The sequence below is a fragment of the Aythya fuligula genome, chromosome 5, assembly GCF_009819795.1.
Source record: "Aythya fuligula isolate bAytFul2 chromosome 5, bAytFul2.pri, whole genome shotgun sequence".
Classification (NCBI taxonomy): Eukaryota; Metazoa; Chordata; class Aves; order Anseriformes; family Anatidae; genus Aythya; species Aythya fuligula.
The window spans coordinates 33,050,105-33,070,011 of NC_045563.1; the positions used below are offsets into that span (position 1 = coordinate 33,050,105).

The 19,907-nt window shown below is 39.6% G+C and overlaps 1 protein-coding gene across 1 annotated transcript; it reads right to left on the bottom strand.

Annotated features, from left to right (window-relative positions):
• Positions 1-68: 68 nt before the first annotated feature.
• EXD1 (exonuclease 3'-5' domain containing 1) lies at positions 69-19,887 on the bottom strand. The gene is made up of 11 exons (XM_032187992.1): positions 19,761-19,887; positions 19,012-19,080; positions 17,937-17,988; positions 16,209-16,345; positions 14,831-14,895; positions 13,580-13,666; positions 12,396-12,500; positions 12,197-12,277; positions 8,132-8,275; positions 6,325-6,516; positions 69-562 (listed from the first exon to the last, which is right to left on the bottom strand). The coding sequence occupies exons 1-11, from the start codon at positions 19,885-19,887 to the stop codon at positions 254-256; spliced, it is 1,368 nt and encodes a 455-aa protein (XP_032043883.1). The 3' UTR covers positions 69-253.
• Between the last annotated feature and the right edge of the window lie 20 nt (positions 19,888-19,907).

Below are 19,907 nucleotides of genomic sequence, written 5' to 3' on the forward strand. Positions count from 1 at the left end.
AAAACCAGCTCATAAAAAAAAAAAAAAAAAAGATCTCAAAACAGATCTTGACAAATCACACAGCAGGAATTGCCTTAGCATTAGAGAGACCATCATTATTTCCCATCAACAACCTGTTTATCTGTCCTTCTAAAGAGAGGAGTTTTCCCTTGGTACTTCTACACGGGGAACAGCCCCTTTTCATTCATTTGGATGTCCTCAGATTTGCAATTTGAGCTCACCAAGTCACCTGTATCAAAGATTTTTTTTACAACTAGTTTGAGGTTGGTTTGAAGTTCTCCCACAGTCTTGCCACTTGATTTTGATTCTCATGCTTTTCCTGACAAAGTAGATCCTGATTATTGAAGGATATTCGACTCATTGCTCCATTTGGGGGAAGACAGTCCCTGTCATCTCTATGCGCCCCATCCTTCTGTGGATCGTTTTTCTCATTTATTTTCATGGCTGGCCTGATCAAAAGCCCATCCTCATTCATCCTGTAGTCTTTCACTGCTTTCTCCCTTCGCAGCTTCTGGTCGCCTGCCAGCTGACGCAGCTCCTTTGGCAGCTCCCTGCAAGTGGGCTGATAAGGGAAAAAGAAAAGAAAGAGAAAAGAAATCAAAACAATACATATGCATACACATGCTCTACTTTTGTTAATATCAGATAAGAGCTCCCTCTGTAATTAGCCAATGAAATAGAATAATCATCTCCCATTACATCTACTGAATGCATTAACTACCTGCAAACACTATCTTGGGGGGAGGGAGGGGGAGACACTCCTCTCCCTTTCAAAGGCAACCCAAAGATTAGGCCTGCTTTATTGTTTGTTCCTTTATTACACAGATCTTCAAGATTTAAGTAATATTTTGCATATGGGATTTAGATTTCTCCTGAGATCTTTTGCACTATAAAGGTGTGAAGACCCCATAGAGGCATGACCAGTTCAGGTTTCCTGGTAGGAGCCACTGCAAAGGCAACTTTTCTGGCTTTTCTTTAAAAACATGGTATTTGTATCCTAAAAACAGATGTATATATATAAAAAAACAACAACATAGTTTATAAATCAATAGAACAGCTGCTTTGGAAGAACATGAGAAGAAATGCTCTCCTTAAAGGTTGGACTAGATGATCTTGGAGGTCTTTTCCAACTTGAATGATTCTGTGATTTCTTGACTTGGTTCTGAGCAGTGCATGGAACTCTGTACAAAACATCACACTTTCATTCATTTTCATTCAAAAACATTTGAGGATCTGCTATTAACAAGGACTGCAGTGCTCGCCGTGTTTGTAGGAACAACAAAAACATCCACAACTGCTTTCATCTATAGAAAGGGGAGTTGCACATAAATAAGAAAGCTTGCTAACAAGCAGCCAAGCAAATTCAGTTCTAGCAGGTTGCATGGGGACAACTTCAAGACAACACACAGGCAGCACAGAGCAAACATTACTTAACGGCAAAACATCACAGAAAGTGAAAGGAAACCGGCAGGACTGCAGAGCAGGGGAACAGAAACTATTAAATAATTACCCTTCAGAACAGTGAAGCCCCATCCAAATGAAGAAATCAGGAAGGATGAAGTTGCAGAACAAACAAAAGGCAGGCCAGAATAATTTAATTATTATTTAGCAAAAACAAAACAAAACTTTCTGTAAACACAAGAAGCACATAAAACATCAGCCATGCTGCTGGGCCAAGCGATGGTCAGAACACAAAAGCAGCACAGGAACAAACACAACATATTTTCACTTCTGCATTCAACATGAAAAAATGTGGAGGCTCCCACCCCAAAAACACTTGTTGTGTATCCAGAATGTTTCAGATTGTTGCATAAATATTTGTCCTGATACTTTAAACAGAAACAGCGAGGTGCATTTCACCCAAGATTCCTGGAACAGTGATGAAACAGCTGAACAAGCAACTGTAGTAACTTGCTTAAAACCTGCCTTGATATCCAGGGACTGGACGATGGTGCATGTTTAACGACAGGCCAGGGGAAGACAGGGGAAAGCTTCATGCTGGTTCAGGCAGCTGTCGGTATGGGCACACTGGCAGAAACACCAAGAGCAGGAGAAGTAAAAATACAGGTAGGATACTCTATGGGAGTCATCGTAGCCTTTGTAAAGGGAAGCCATGCCTCACAAAACCTGCATCTAGAAGTCCGCACAGATCCAGAGGAAGGCAAAATAGTTCAGACAGCATTAAGAAAAAAAAGCAGATGAAGCGCTTAGTTGCAAACACCCCACCTTCAGTTCTGTTTAGCCAGAAGAACTTGCATCCAGCTTCCCGACTGCCACAACTGTGCTACAGTACCAAAGCTCTGCTTGTGAACAACCACCAGTTAGAGTGCTGCGCTTCTAAGAGATCACTTGCTTCTTAACACCAATGTGCTCCCAGGCAGCATTTGCTTCTTTGAATCTAAGTCCTACACATCAAAAGGCAGTGATACTTCCAAACCCCTAACCACATACAACAGAAATCTACAAGGACAATTGGAAATTTCACACACAGCTCCTGTACTAGCTTATTTCTAGAGACAGCACTGCAGAGGCACAGAAATCCATTTTACTTCATTGCTGCGTCCACAAAGAGAGTAATTACTCCTGGCAGAAAGCGATGCTGAAAATACAGGAAATAGCAGAGACCCAGAGTTGGGAAATCTAGGATGAGCTCGCTCTCAGCGGTGAGGGAAGATCACCACTTGAGAAAGACAGAATCACACAGAATCACAGAATTTCTAGGTTGGAAGAGACCTCAAGATCATCAAGCCCAACCTCTGACCTAACACTAACAGTCCCCACTAAATCATATCCCTAAGCTCTACATCTAAATGTCTTTTGAAGACCTCCAGGGATGGTGACTCCACCACTTCCCTGGGCAGCCTGTTCCAAAGTCTAACAACCCTTTTGGTAAAGAAGTTACACTTTACAGCACAATTACATTCATCAGCCTAATTCACACCTATCTTTCCTCATCTTGTACTGGATGCAGCAACCCCTAAGGGAACGCAGTGACCTCGCTGCAGGGCAACTGAGGAGGCTTGGCTCTTTCTCCTTGATTATGCATGTTCACTTTTCCTTTCTTTTTCTGTTCCTGAGAATAGGAACAACAGAGGGCCCCACCCAGAGGCAGAATCTGCTCCCAGAGGCAGAATCCCCTGATTAGACAGAGAAAGGAGGGAGTTGCTAGTTGCCCTGATAGCCATTGTTCAGCATTATTCCTCAGTACTCAGCATTACTCAATTCACAGGCAACCTTGGTCTGGAAAGCCAAAACATCTTTTTCACCGCATGTATCCTGATACTGTTGTAAGACACACAATAGCTGTTGGCATGATGAATTTCTGGATGCAGCAGTGACCCAGGAAAGATTAGGAGGATGCTACAACACTAGTCTGAGCTGAAGTTCAATGGTGTCAGCTCTGATCTGGAAGCTGCAATTCACCATGGCAGCTTGTGCAAAATAACTTTATGGTCCCGGAGCATTCATGGGCTTTGCTGCAGTCCTGCTTCAGCAACTGAGGACTCACTTCTGGTTCTCCACGGTTGCCATAATGCATGAAGAGAGCACAGTAGACTCCTATTTCATGTTCTCAGAGTGTTTCCCCTGCACAGGTATTTACTTCAGAATCTAAGGAGATCCACTGTTTCTCCTGAAGTAGCATTAGAACTGCGTCAGATGATGCTTGGAGAACAAAGTCATCAAGCACAGGGACTCTGCTGCTGCTGGAGTCTGGCTCCAAGATAAGACAAGCTCATCATACCAAACTGCTGTACACCAGGAGTCCAGCAATGTTTTTGCTACAATGGTGATTGAACAGTTAGAAGATCTACATCCAGCAAATTCCAAGTAAAAATGGGCCCACTTTACTAATAAAGAAAGGCAGCTACATTGAAGAATTAGGATGTTGAACAATTAAGTACAGTAGACTAGAAGTTAACTATGGAAGGTCAAATAAGAAAGAAAGGACAATGTCCAGCCATGTATAAATCCTGCTAGATTCAGGTCACCTTTAAAAAAGAAAAAGGTAACTTCAAGAGGTTGACTCTCTTCATTCAGTGCGTTCAATCAGATTGCTCCATATTCTTTTAGTTGGTATGAGACCTCTTCAAGTGATATTTGGTAGAACTATATCCCAACTACAAGCCAGTAAATCCCACAGAGCTTAACTTAAATTTTAACTAGTCGGTATAAGAAGTAAAATAGCTCTTTTACAGTAAAAGGATTTTCCAAGTAGCTTTATACTTTAGCTCCACAAGAGAACCGGATCTGAATAAACGCTCTTTGATTCAGGGAATTAATAAACAGTCAGAGAAACTACAAGTTGCATAAAACTATTTATTATTTTTAACCAGATTTAGTTGAACTTGTCAACTCACAAAGGATGTCCTTAAAATTAACTTTGATTTCTTACTTTGTTGAAAAAAATCAAAAAAATAAAAAATAAAAAAAAAAAACACAAACAAATAACAGAAAAAAAAAACACCAAACCATGGAGGTTTGCTTGGGCTTTAAATGCGTATCAAGCAGATTTTTGTTCTAGTATGGGACTTTCATCTGTGTGATCCTCTTACAAGATATAAAAAGGAAAATGATTAACAGTGAAATGATGGTAAAAATGGCTATTCTTACTGTCCATACTACAAGATTCCTAAAGCAACTGCAAGTATGACCATCAGATGTGATATTAAATAAGCCTTAAAAATGCCATTTGAAATGCTCATGATCAAATTAATCCCTTGGCTAATCTTATGCAGTAAATGGATTTAAGAAAGGATTGGCTTCAGCAACTGTTAACCTGACTACTGTTTGAAAATTCTACAAACAAATAGCCCAATGTTAAGTAGAATTACTCTGTAATCTTTTCACTTTTAAAAAACACTTATTTTCCCCTCTATCCGTCCTATGTTTGCATGCATTTTACACTGGAAATTCAGATGTCATGCTCATTTTTTTCAATGAGGTATACACAACCTTCTGTTTTTGAAAACTCTTCTTTCAAAAGAAAAGGTTTTCAGATATGATCTGTGAAGCAACTGTGACCTCTTGTGGTTATCTACATTCATCTCCTCTTAAATCCTCACTAATGGGATTTACTGCTCTGAGCCCTTACATAGTTCTCAAAGGATTCAAGTCTGCACTCAAATGCTTTGTTAAACCAGGGCAAAGAAACAGATAAACCTGTTCCTTAAGATAGACCTGTATTCACTTTTCCAAACAAATATTTCAAGGTATTTACAACCGCAAAAATGAGCTAATGACATGATCTAATCATGTTAGTTCAGTCTCCTCATGATGAATGAAGATATCTGGCAACTTACCTTTTGCTCTATCTTAACAGCAGCCATATCTTACATAGTTATTACAAGCCCTGCTAAGATTTCTTCACTAAAGACACTGAAAAAGACCACACCATCACCACTGCCTATTTGGTTTGCATGGAACTTTCTTCCCATCAGTGAAGAAGGTCAAGTTCCTTAACCAAAAATCCTGCACCCCACCACCTCTATAAATGAAGAAGGAATTACTGAAGTGTCTGCCATACAAAAGCCACTAAAAGTTATCTGGACAGCAATACTACTGGCTCTACGTAACCAAAGATTAAAAGTGTTACTTGACTGGATTTTTTAGATAACTCAGATGACAATAGATTTGAAAGAAAAAAGTAACTCATGTCCTTACAGAAATAAAAACCTTTGGGCAACAAAACATAACATTTCTCAGAAACACACAGGATATTCAAATAACTCAGCAGTAAGGGTGAACAACTGAAGAAAAAAAAAATTAACAACTTTTGGGGAGTAAAACTTCTTATCAAACCAAAGCAACTCTGGCAGCTCCAAATAACACCACTTTGCAACTGCCTGTTGCTCTTCATGTCCACAAACACACATACCCTCCACTGAGCCCAGAGGTTCTCAAACTCAGATCAGAATGAACAGAAGGCATGTGTCCATTCCTTAACAGTTGCAGCTCACCACCCACAGTACTAAGTTAACGTGCATTTGTGCAAATAGACTGACGTGAAAGGCAGGCAGATCACAGAATCACAGAATCTCTAGCTTGGAAGAGACCTCAAGATCATCGAGTCCAACCTCTGACCTAACGCTAACAGTCCCCACTAAACCATATCCCTAAGCTCTACATCTAAACGTCTTTTGAAGACTTCCAGGGATGGTGACAGACACCATCACTTCTGCTGCTGTGCTCCAGAAGCAAGATGTGGCATGAAGTAGGGTGCACAGCTGCAGAAGAGGAAGCTAATTTAACTATGTCCTCCAGAGTTCATCCATCAGAGCCTTAGATCACATTACCAGGCCGAGATACAAGCTAGGACATACCCACCTTTGTGCTCCTAAGGTGATCTCCAGATCCATTCCGATAAGCATTTAAGTAATCATTCACCACAGCTGTTAGGTCAGACATCAAATTATCCGTTAGAGATGAGTGGACCATCAGAAGGTACATAGCCTTCAGAGCAAGCGCTTGAAGCAGAGAAGGTGGAAAGGGTCTCAAGAACCATATATTGGGATTCTCCTGTGTATCCCAATACAAATGAAAACAGTTATTCCAGTAGCAAGAATTATAACAAAACTTTTCATCATGTTCTACTGCAGTTTAAACAATATTGCCAGATCCTGATCTCTATTTCAGTACTATTGAACGCTTGCAGTTTCTAAGGCCATCTGCATACGACCCTGGGGATATCAGAGAAGAGGAACTCTGGGAGGAATTACTTCTTAAAAAACAACAGAAAAAACAACGTACACCTGCTACAGTGTGTAATGAATGCTAGGTTGTCTCTCATCTGTCTAAAACAATGTAGGAAACTAGGTGTGTCTTTCAAAGAGTGAAACCTAAAGATCAAGTTGGAAAAAATCTCCCATCAGGGAAGCAGCCAGGGATAGGAACAATTTCAGTCAGCACAACTGAAACTAACTCTCATGTTCTGTAAGTCCCAGTGAAGCAGCATGACCATGATACTGTGAGCAGAAGTATCGCTACAGTCCCTTATGGTGGTATACTTACTATACACGTATTACACAGTCATTTTTTACTTTTCATCTTCAGACCAATAGAATGACTTGTGAAAGCTAAACATGGAAGGCAAGCCTGTTGTCATTTGGCTTAGATTTGCCATACAGAATTCTCTAAAATGAAATTCTGACAGACGCTATTGGAATTCAGACACCAAAGTAAAAAATAAAGACGTGTTCAAATTTGAGATTTCACTGAGCAGCTATCAGTTTAAAAATAATTTGCCTGAACAAATTATAGCCATATCAAAAGATATATAATTGAGGCTTTTGATGAAAACTTCCTATCAATGAATAGATTGTGCAAAACCCCTCAGATTTACTCAGGAAGTTACAAAACTAGTATAAAGGCAGAAAAAGATGGTCTGGCAGAACAGAGCTTGTTCCCATTCACAAAAGAAATCCTGTCTGCATAGCGGGGTCTCATTAAGTATCTAGCTCCTCCCACATTTAACAGTATCTTTGGAAGTCCTCCTCCCAGCCCCCTCAACTAAAAGAAAGGTCAGGTGATTAAAAATTCAACAAAGAGATATCACACCTGGCACCAGCCTATTTACATGCTATTTATCCAGGTTACACTCCCCAGATCTTGGGAACTTCTTGCCTATTAAGACTTCCCTTGCCTGTCCCTCTCTGAAAGATTAACAAAAACACGGACAATTATATAGCAAATGACACTGAACTGTGCTGTTACTCTCATTTTTCCATTCTCGCAGTGCTGGCTAGAGTGTTTCCTCTTTCCCTACATGACTCAGGGTTCATTTTACCCGATTTGTTCTTTTGGAGCTAGGTTTCAGAATTAGTCAAGTATATTAAGATATCCAGACCATTTTTTACCAGTTACGCAAAACTTCTATTGCACAAGCTTTGTGTTTCTTCAATACTCAATTTCAAATGTACTATTAGGAAATACTAGCATAAGCATTGACGGGAGCTGAAGCATGCATCTGTCTCCCAAATGACTATTACGAAATGTCCTTAACTACAGCAATTTGACTACTAAAGAGTGCCATGCTCTTAAAAAGAAAAAAAAAAAAAAAAAAAAAAGAATCTGAAAAGGGGCACAGCACAGCTCACAATTCAGTCTTCAGAGGTGCCTCACTGAATCAACTCACTGAAGCCACTTCCTGCCTGCACTTCATGAGGGCATCCCATTTGGAAGGTATCTTCAAGTGCTGCATCAAACACTCCTGCAACGTGCAGACACGGTGTGGAAAGTAGCCTCCTGTTGCCATTGAGAACTGCAGAACATCAGCCACCTGTGATGGAAGAGATCAGTATGTCCTCCCCAGTGTCTGATGAGCAAAAGCAGAGAATGTGGAGATTTGACAGAGGGGAAGCATATTACAATACAAAAAATATACTGCAGACACATTAATCCTCATTTTGACTGTATACAATTGCAGAAGTAGTAGTCTGACTCCTTAAAGCCATCAAGTTAAATGAAGAGTAAATCAGGTTATAAGAATGATTTCTCCAGACAGCACATTAGGAATAGTATCAGAAGAGAGTAAGCACACAGTGATACTTCCCCTACTTCTTGTTGCTTTTTTTTTTTTTTTTAAACACAAAGTAGTGATGCAATGCAAGGAAAACACGATGAAAGAATATGTAAATGGTCTAAAACCTTTTGACAAAAAACTGATTTTGCCAGTAAAACTTATCTTTGACAGCATACAGACCCAAAACTGAAAGAGACAACAACCTACAGCAGTAACTGCATGGCATATTTTTTGCTTGTTTCCTATGCTGGTTTTATCCTTTTTACCCTTCACAGTATCAGGCTCCAATTTTTGCTACTAATTAGGGAACACTAGGATGACTGGGACTATTTTAACAGGTGCAGAGCGGTGACAATGGAAAACAGAAGCTTGGAAGAGAGTCTACCCACCAGGGAAGCAGAGAAGAGAAACTGAAAAGGCTAGATCCACCTTCAAAATCTAATACTTGAGTGATGCATCGTTAGAACCAAGTTCTCAGACTTTCTCTCCTACTCAAAACCCCAGACTCCTACTCTGGTCCTCTGGAATCCCCGCTGACCTCTCATAATCCTTGTCTCCTTTCTAACTTTGTTACGAAACCTGAAGCCAACACTCTTAACGCAAGTATCTACAGACCTGCCAACAAAACCTGGAGTTTACATGCTAGCCCAGTTTTACTGCAAGCGTTACAGCTGAAGCTGCTGTTTGAGCTGTTCTACCAGGAGCTGTCCATGTGCTATCCAGACCAGGCCATACAGCGCTTTACAGCCCCAGTCGAACCCCTGCAATGGTGACAACAGGATTTTCTAGCTTTGACTTCTTCTGGCCACTTACACTGAGTGCAAATGCCAAGACTAGCCCCCCAGTTCCTGACTTATCTAAGTCTTTTAACTTAACTAAGTCTTTTGAAAATACATCTATTTTCCCATCCAATAGCAAAGGCAAACAAACTGGTATGATTTACTACTGAGTAAAGCTGACTCTAAGGCATCAGCTGCCTTCTCTGGGAGAGAAGCCATGTATTTACTGTGCTTATCAGAAGAAAGCAGTAAGCAAATCCATTTACTGAATTCCCAAGGAATAAAAGCTTTTACTAAAGTATTATGAGGAAGATGAAAAATGCTAGTGCACCAGAAGTAGAACAAGCCATCTTGGACTAAGGAAAGAAATGATGTCAGACCTCCGATGCTCTGTAGTAGAACAAAGGATCTAGGACTGCCTATACTTCTGGTATGCTGACTACGCTGCTGTAGTCCAAAGTCTACAAGCATCAGCTAAAAAGTAACAGTATACATGGAGAAAGGAACTGAAGTAATCCGATCTGATTAATTCACTGAAGACAGGAAAATTAAGACCCAGTGAAAGCTGACTTTCACTGGTTTGTAAGCACAAATAACCAGGTAAAGAGGGAGTTTCCATCATTTCTTACTGAACAGACCTTTTTACTGTACCTCTGACCACTAAAAACTCATTTGGCTTTTAGCTCTCAATGGCCAAATGCAGATGAAGAGGAGCCTCAGGAAAGACCTTCTGAAGCAGTCAGTTATTTTTACTCAAAGTCAAGATAAAGACTTTCAAATCTATGGAGATGAATATTCCATTCCTCCAGAAGGTTAGAGAGGGAATTACTAGTTTTTTTTTTTAAAAAAAAAAAAAGTCAATGCTTTCCAAACAAGAAGATAATAGACTTAAATATTTAAACAAAAATGCAGTCTATTCATAAAAAGCCTAATCTGAATGCACAAGATTAGAAAACAAACTTAACAATGAAAACAGTGTTTTAGCTATCACTGAACTCTCTCAGAAAATCTTAGTCATTGCATGCTAATGGCTTGGATTCAAGGGCAGAAACTGACTACTACATGCTAAAAAGGTGTGTACGTGTGTTGATCTGTGGAACCAGACTGCAAATACGTCACTTTCATATTTTATGATTAAACTTAGCATGAACCTCTGTTTTATGGACAGTCTCAAGTTGTTGTCCTTTCTTTATTCTTCTGGTACACACATCTAAGAAGAATTGCATTATTTCATTTAATTGTAAACAACTATGCAGCCAACAACATTTTAAAAGAAGCAGAGATTTCAGAGCATGAGAATGCTCTAATCTGATGGTGCAGCACAGAAGAGTCTGAGAAGGCAGCATTATGGATGCACATTAGAAACCTTTCACTGATGTGCACTACATGTATACTATTACAAGCAACAAACAGTTACAGCAACTGGCCAAACCATGGGTTAAACTTTTCAAATGATGCAGGCAGAATCCCATTTAAACCAGAATTCTTCAATTCACTGCTGTGTTTTTAAACAGTCTCACTTGCACGTGCACTTGTGTACGCAGCCTGCTCCAATTTTAAGAATTGCTTCTCAGTGTTAAGTGCTTCACAAAGAGCCTCTGTGAGAGTTTGCTCACAGGAATTTCCCAGTTACTGTCTCCAGACAGTAGATGACAGCTCCATACTGCAATAACAGGCACGCTTTAGGGCAGTCAAAACCAAACTGCTCCCCTAGCTTACTTATATTGGATGTATGATTCAGACTCAGATCAATGGATCAGAGTAATTGAATCTAAGCCTAAAGATCTATTAATGCAAGAAAAGCATGCGTGTCAGCTCACACTGAAACAGAACTATGAGAGCCATTTATGGGCCTCAGAGGTCCTAGCATGGGTCGGTCTGGTTAGGCATTTCCACTGTACCAGTTACATGTTCTAGGCAGCACAATTGCCTAGTTAATACATTAGCAGCACTGGTAGCAATTTTCTTCTTGACCTTTTTCATGCAGTCCAGACTTAACACTGACATTGATTGATACTTGACTTGTAGTAGAACACTACAAATTTTTAGGGGCAGAAGGCCAAACTAACATCAGAGAGGGACTGAAAGAAAGTTTTGTTGTATAACATTTACTATATAACCCAGACTAGGACTTTGAAGAACTACTACAGACAGTCATGTTTATGACACGAAAAATCAGTGCACACACAAGGACAAGAATAACACACCCACAACCACTACAAACAATGATAGACATTCTGTTATTTTCTTCTCTGAAAAGGCTCTAATTTTCCACTTAGTCATGCAACATTTTAACTACAACAATTACCAGAGCTAGCACTAGCAAAAGCAAAGATTTTTGTGATTATCTGGCCTATACTCTCAATTCCACAACTGTGTTTATTAACAGACACTTCCATTCCTAGATACCTGTAAGCCTGACTGTTTTCTGCACTTGTGAAAGGGTCAGAAAGGGTAACCAGAAATATAAAACACAAGTCTATCTGGCTCCAGTTAAAGCCACAGTAGCATCAGGTTGTGCCAAGTTTTATCAAGATCCATTACATATATTAAAAAAAATAATAATAAAAAAATGCTGCTAGTATTAGATATTAACAATCTCTTAAAATGGGGATTTAGAGATACCCAAAGCACCTCTCATAGATTGATGCTTCTCTTGACTAAGATAAAAGCTTGTTCTGTGAAAAACTAGTATTTTTAATCTATTCTGGTCTACACAAGACAAGCTCTAAATAGCAGCCTTGCCTGGCAATTCTTACCTGGAACAAAAATACATTTAGAAGGCTCAACTATCACCACATTCCACTGACATTAAACCTTCCTTGAAAGAAGGCTCTGAATAAGGCTCAGTTTTCTCTCATCAAAACTTTTGTTGCCAACCAGAGTATGTGAAGCGTACCTGTGTATCAAAGACATTGCAGAGAAGGACGCTGTACTGGTGAAAAAGGCAGTCTGAGATCCAACGGCAGTCATGTATGACCTGGAGAAAGAAAGAGCTGTCAGACAAACCTGTATCCAACTGCAATTTTTCTGGTAATCACTACATCTATATGCAACCCCTCCTACCTCAGATGTCCTCACACACCCTTAACCCTTACCTTCAAGATGTTTTTATCTTCCAGCACCATCTGTAATCCATTTTTGAACGCTTGAGGTCCCAGAAGGAAAATATCAAACAGAAAAATACGGCTCTTTGTTGCTATCTACGACAAATTGAGTTAGAAAGAAGATGAGTGAGAGAGACAAGAACAATGGATTTTAAGGTAGGAGAAAGCACACTGTCACATACAAGACAACCTTATATACAAGTACACATTAAGCAGCACACTTTCAGTTTCCTTAATGCTAATCTATGAGAAAGACTTGCTTTTTTCACAGATAACTCACAATAATTAGGAAAAATGACCTAGTAGTCTACTATACACATTTAAAGGTAGCATTTTGCTGCATTTTAAGAGCAAGCCCTATCCAAAGCACTTTGCATAAATTCCTACATGTACCTCAATGTCATTTCTAAGGAATCCGATCAAGAAAAATTATTGTTTCCATGACATTCCTTTAGGTGTCAAAAACTGCTACAAAAAAAAAAAAAAAAAAAAAAAGGACATTGTTTTCCACTACACCATTCAACATAGGCCATAACATTTAGATGTTGTCTATTCTCAAACTCATAAAGGCTTAACAAAAGCTGATATATGAATACAGTTTAGCCATGCCAAAGCAAACATTCTGTAGACACTTACTTCTGCAAGTTTGAACTCCCACACAAGTTTTTGCTTTGGATTAACCATGCCCACTTTAAACCTCCTTAAAAATAAACCAGGATACTTTTGAGTATATAAAACAATATTAATTTCCATCCCTTCCTGGTCAGATATTTATATCATCAGAGCTAATCAAGATATTTTATCATCTTTAGCTGCATTTTACTTCTCCAGTTATATTGGCATTGTGATTAGGTGGGTTTTGCAGTTGTTCCATAGGCAACAGCTGTACTATTGTACTACCTCTACCTCTATTCAAGTAAATAAAGATGGCAAACCAACCAAATTATTTGTTATATACAAATATATGTGATATACAAGTAATTATTATATTGCCTTACAATGGCATAATTCTTCCTGTAACAGGTAGTGCATGAAAACACTTAATTGTCTCAACGAAAATCATATCCCTTACCAAAAGAGTCACATTAGTACATCTTAAGCACAGGCTAATCCCCAAACATTTATTAGTTTTGCATCCATTTAGGGGCACATCTGGGGAAACACCTGCTTCTTACCTGAAGCCAGGAGAGTTTTCCATGACGACATAAATTAACACCTTCCCCAACTACACTAACAACATGCTGCTGTTTCAGGTGTAGCACCTAATGAAAAACAGGGACAAAAATAATCAGTGCCAGAGAACGATAAGCAGAAGGACAAATAGTAAAGCTGGATTTTTCTGGTCACGATCCATATGTAAGATAAATACAAATCAGGAACACAATGAATCCTGCGGATATAGCGATCCAAACAGATGCAGGATCAGTCCAGTTACAGATAGATAGCTGGGTATTCCACAACTAGAAACAACACATTTAATAGAGATCATTAACTAAAGATTATAAACTCCCCATATCTCCTCAGAAGAAATTCTCTTAACTAGGTTTAAGGAACTTCCTCAAGATCACAAAGAAGGCATTCCTGTTAGATAAAAACAGGAACTCATCTTCTAAGGTATTCAGATAAACCTGTTACCCTCACAGAGGCAAGAAGTTTCAAGAGAATTAAGATAAATTAACCCATACTGCACATGCTGCATAAGAGTGGCAGAAATAAAAAGTCAGCTTCTTTTTCAAGCAAAAAATAAATTAATCTGTAAGCAGGGAAATCTTGCCCTGTGGTAAAAGAGCTTTTTCCTCTGTGTGCGCTCTCCATTTATCATAATAAAAACCCAAATCCCAGATGATGTAACTGCAAGAGAAAATGGCTTGGAAGGCATAGCATTGCTGGTCTAAGTCAGACCTAAAAATACTATTAGGTTCAATAAATCTATCATGGGTTCTGAAATTCTTCCTACCACATCCAGACGCTTCTGAAGTTCTAAACACCCATGAAAACGATTCCCTCTCCAAACACCAACAATTCCTCATGTTGTTCTCTTTCTAAAGAAAATAATTGCTCACTAACTAGTAATACTGACTCCTCATCACAGTTTACAGGTGAAACATTCTGAAAACAGCAACCAGCACACAATGGTACAAATTCATATCTGCTACAAACTCATGTGCACTGCACTCTTTCCCTGCATGTACGTGTATGTACAAGTTAAATATACTCTAAGACCACCAGTGACACCATTTCTACTTGACTTAAGAAGTCAGTTACTACTTATTACTGAATTTTCATTACAGTCTGCAGAAACAATTTCCAATACAATACCTCATGGAGCAGTGCTCACCATCTTGCACCTAACAGCTACTGACAAACCAAACAGAATGGGCTTAAAAAGTCATATATGCTGAGCAAAAGCTTTAGTTAATACTTACTGCTGGGCCAAATTTCTGCTGGAAGCAGTCAATAACTGTGTACTCTACCTTCTCTTCTTCTTTCTCTAAAATGAAGTTAAAAAAGCATTAGAAGCTTCATCTGATTGAATGAACTCTGAATTGAATGAACACAGAGTATGTATTTCAGTTATATAATCACTCTACTTCTCTGGTTTAGCTTCTCAGCTCTTCTCTACTCCCTGAACACATCCAAACAGACCATCGAATCACAGAATGGTTTGGGTTGAAAGGACCTTAAAGATCATCTGGTCCCAACCCCCCTGCCACACGCAGGGACACCTCTCACTAGACCAGGTTGCTCAAAACCCCATCCAACCCAGCTTTGTACACCTTCAGGGATGGAACAGCCATAACTTCAGGTTCAGTTTACTGGACTGTCTGTTTCAGATATACATAGTCTTGAGCATGAGCCAAAATTCTAAATTTTTCACAGAAATACTGACTGTTCAAAAGTTGCAGTGTTTTGTTTTGTCTTTGTGAAGTATAAAGAAAATAAAGATTTCAGTTCAAGAAACTGCATCTGTTAACAGAGGGCTAACAGAATTTAAGCCAGATTTTAGTATTTCAGAACACCTGCTTAACCAAGTCTAATGAACAGATAAAGGGCTTTCAAAAGATTTTCTTTCCTTTTAAATAAGATGCAAACATTAATAACACGCACCCATGACAACACAAGGACAGTCTTCCAAACTCTGAAATAACATCCTATTGCAAAATCACATGACAACATTTTAAAAGGCTCTCCCAGAGTACATCAGTCTCACTCATTTTCTTCCCCCCCTCCCAGGCAAAGGCAACCAACCTTCCTTTAGCCTGTACAGGCCCTGCATGCCTGTCACAGCTCTATGTGAACAGGGAGAGCCAACTGCGTTTTAGATCTGCACCTGTGGGTGTGCATACAGCAGGAACCGCTCAATCAAATCAATGCAAGTGCCTTCCAAGCGTAACAGCCAGTGCAGTACAGAACAGCAAGAGTCTTAGTGAGCTTTCACTTATTTGTCGTGCCATGTACATTTCAGGTACAAGGATAAGATTAAACAGCCACCACAGAGGAATGCTCACTGGCTGAAGCGCTTGACTTCTCCAAAAATTAGTTATGCTGCTCAGCCACTTTTACAGCTGATGAGAACCACAGGATTAACATTCTGGAAAGCAAACAAGTTTTTCTGATGTTGTGTACATATTTGCAGGCAAAAGGCACGTGTGCTGATACCGAGCTCTGTGCCTATCTGCCTGTGACCACTGTTCTTTCAGAATACAGCCTGTCCAGATACAGGCGAGCCAAGAGCCCACAGCTTTGGGGGAAGATCCTGTGTGACACACACTAACTACATTGCTTGACTAATATTCATGTTACCTGAGAGGGAGTACTTTAAGCTATTCAAGGCTCTGGGCTGGCTCTCGGGGAAAATGCCTGGAGAACTCCATGGGCTACAATCTGCTTGTCCTGTGTCTGCTCCTTTGTCCCCATTCCCCTCAGCAGCTGAAGTGCACCTGCAGGAGCAAGACAGCCATACATAGCACAAAAGTCAAAACATTACACATTTCACCAGCATGGATATTTTAATAAAGAAAATAATTCCATCCAACACCATCTACCTGCATCTAGACAATAAACTGCTGCACTGATGCAACTTCCTAACCCCATGTACATGATTCTTATGGGAGACTTTGAAGCTAATCCACTACATGGTTATTTTGCTCACAGGATCTTTATTTCACGTGAAATTTCAGATTTATTTCTAAAACTAAAAGGTGAAAACAGAACCTGAACAGATTCACCACAAAGGTCAGCAATGAAGGTTTCAAGAGAAGAAAGAGCTAAAAGTACCATGAATGAAGTACCTGATCTAAGCCCGAGAACCACACAGTTGAAAAATCTGCAAACTTTTAAACTGAAACTTTAATATTCGATCCATTATTTAATCATTATAATCACCCTCTGATTATAATCAGAGGTTTCAGTTTTCAAGTAATGAGGTTTCAGTTACAAGTTGGATTACAAGTTAATAGATCAGTAAAACAGCTTTACCCACTGAAACTTTACTATAATCAAGCTGAAGTTATTACATATTTAGTAGAGATGGTAGCACATCGAGGCAAGAAATTGACGTTTCAGTAAGGTGAATGTTTACCAACTCACGTATAAGATTTCTAAATTCTTAAACTCTAATTTCTAAAACAGGACAATCCTACATCAAGAGCACTTTACTGTGAAATACACCTTATTAGTATAAATTTCTGTGTACTGATATAAAACCCTCCCATTTTGATTATAGAGCTCCTACAGTGTATATCCCTACCTCAATATAATAAAACATAAAAATAACTATTTATAAAAATAAATGATCAACACTTAGATGTAGCTGAAAAATCTTGCATCTAAAATGGCATATTAAAAGATTAGTGCAAAAATAAATCTGTCACACAAGTGAGCACAGTATGTATGTTATTTAACAGGGAAGAAAGAGACGAGGCAGCAGCAAACAAGACAAGTGCTGCTAATCACAATTCTATGTGCTAACTATATTTGAAGGACTATACAATAGATATCTCTTCATTCCTACTTTTCTTAGGAGAAAAAAAATAAATAAATGTGGTTTTGTGAGAAGACCCAAAGCAAAGCCATTTAAGAGCAGGACACTGTAGAAGTCTGAAACATAGCCTTACCAGCTTCCTAAAGTCATGTTTATAAACATTTTACAGCACGTATATAAACATAACTTCCATGTACAATTCGCCTTCAACTATTCAGGCAGAAGAAATGTTCATGGGAAACCCTCCCTGAAACCACAAGCTGATCTGCAAACAAACCATGAAAATTATTCTACTCTGGAACATTAATGGGAACTAAAAAAAAAATAATAATAAAAAGAGGAGAAATACTAAGTTATAGTTTGAAAGAGTCTTTTAAACAGTGGAGGCCTTCTACTCATCACCTTATTAAACTCTTTAGAGCAAATACAAACTTTACACAGCTGGGTCTGAACATCTGTAAGATATTAAATGCAGGTGGTGCCTCCCCTACCAATTGCATTCCTATCCCCATCTCCTACCACAAAAGGATGCAGGCATTTCAACATACTCAGACAGCACTGTTGCTCCATTCCCTGAATCCAGTTCATCCAGCACTTCCACTACAATAGAAATAAACAATTTACATTCTGCTGCTGACAAGCAACTTTCAGGAAATAACAAGTGTTAAAAAAGGAGAACTATAATGAATAATAAACAGCATAGGACAGACATATATACAAGAAAAGAAAACAAACTCAAAATACAGCTTAAATATTTTTAAATTCACTCTGATGTACAACTTATATAAAATAGCTCATATAAGTAACTTACAAAAAAGGTATCAGAACTTTAATATTTAAACAATAAGCTGTGGGCTTAGCATCCCACCAAAAATGAAGTCAATATTGAACTACAACTAATTATGCTACTTACTATTAAAAACATAAAACAGTACAGATATAAAAACTACAATGGAAAAAGGCAGTACACATAAGTACTTGATAAGCTGCCTTCTAACTACTTTCCCCTCAGCACTTTGCCCTTTGTCCCCAAAGCAAAACTTGATAGCAGACGCCCATAGAAATAAATGCATAGGACCTTTAAACACTATAATTTTTTTTTTTTTTGAGTAATTCTGTATTTTATGACTAGTGAATCACAGAAAAAGGCTCACATAAGCAGACCACTTAGTGGAGATTCCTTTCACCTGTGCAAGTAAAAGCAGAACCAAATTAACTAGAACTTTCAGCAATTTAACTTCCTAGCACAGAACATCTTGCACTTGTAAGAGAACGCACAATAAACATGTAATTACGCCTTCCACCTTCAGGAAGTAAACAGGGAGCATGCATAGCTCAACTTCCTGATTGTTATTTCCATTAGTGGTCTTACTGAACTTTATTAATTAGCTCATCTACTTGTAAGCCTTAATGCAGTACAGTCACAAGACCTTCACGAAGCGTGCGATTACTATTTCACTAACAGGTAACTGGGGAACAAAAGGTGTGTGATTTCTAAAACATTCTGATTCCTACTGACTTTAGAAAAAAGTTGTGCAACTGAAGACTCCAGCAGTGACCAAAACTGAAATGCTGAACCAAGTGTCCATGATCCCCGTGTCATAACACACATTAGGGCCTCACCACTGACTATTTCGTGTTCAAAGAACAGTTTTACTCCTGGGGTGCTTCTGCCAGTTTCCAAGTTCTTCACTGCAATCAGGGAGTAGAAAAAATAGGTTATGTCAAGTTCTGCTGTACAGGTAAAACTTAGCATTTACTGAACAAAGCAAGAACAGAGGACCAGCTAGTTCTATTAATTACAATAAAGTCAGTAAAATGGGGATTTTGAGGGACAGTACGTTCACTCTATGTAACAGCACTTCCATACAATTACTCTGCATGCTTAACAGGACAGACTTTTGGTCTGCTATACCCACATAATCTCGAACCAGAGAGCACAGGCAGATCCAGCTACTTTTATCTCAGCTTTAAGGCTGTGTTTTATTTATCCCAGGGCTGTTTAGGCTCTGGGGAACCACACACACGCATTGCGCTGGGCACAGTGAGTGCTGGACAGGCTGTGGGCTGGAGGCCGCACACGCTGTCCCTGGGCAGTCCCTGCAGAAGTCACCCACGGCTATTTTCAGACCAAGGGGTTCAAACAGCAGGGGACAGGAGCGTCAAACACCGCTTTTAACGACGGAATGAGTTACTGGTGCTTGTCCCCCAGAAGTCAGGCTCACACAGAGCTGCTTTCCTCACAAAAAAAGAGCGGGAGCCCCCCCGGGCAAGCCGCCCCAGGGCTGTGAGGCACCAAATGCCCACAACAGCGCCTCAGCCTCCAGCCCCACACCAAGCCGGTGCGCTGGGGAACCACAGGCGGCCCCGACCTGCCCGCAGGAGCAGCCTCCGGTCGGGGCTGAGGTACTGCAGCACGCCCTGGAAGGCACCACCACGCACGGTGAGCCTGACGGGCTTGCCCAGGGCAGCACCGAGCTGCGGGCTGCTGAGCGCCATGAGGGCGGTGCGGTCCCGCC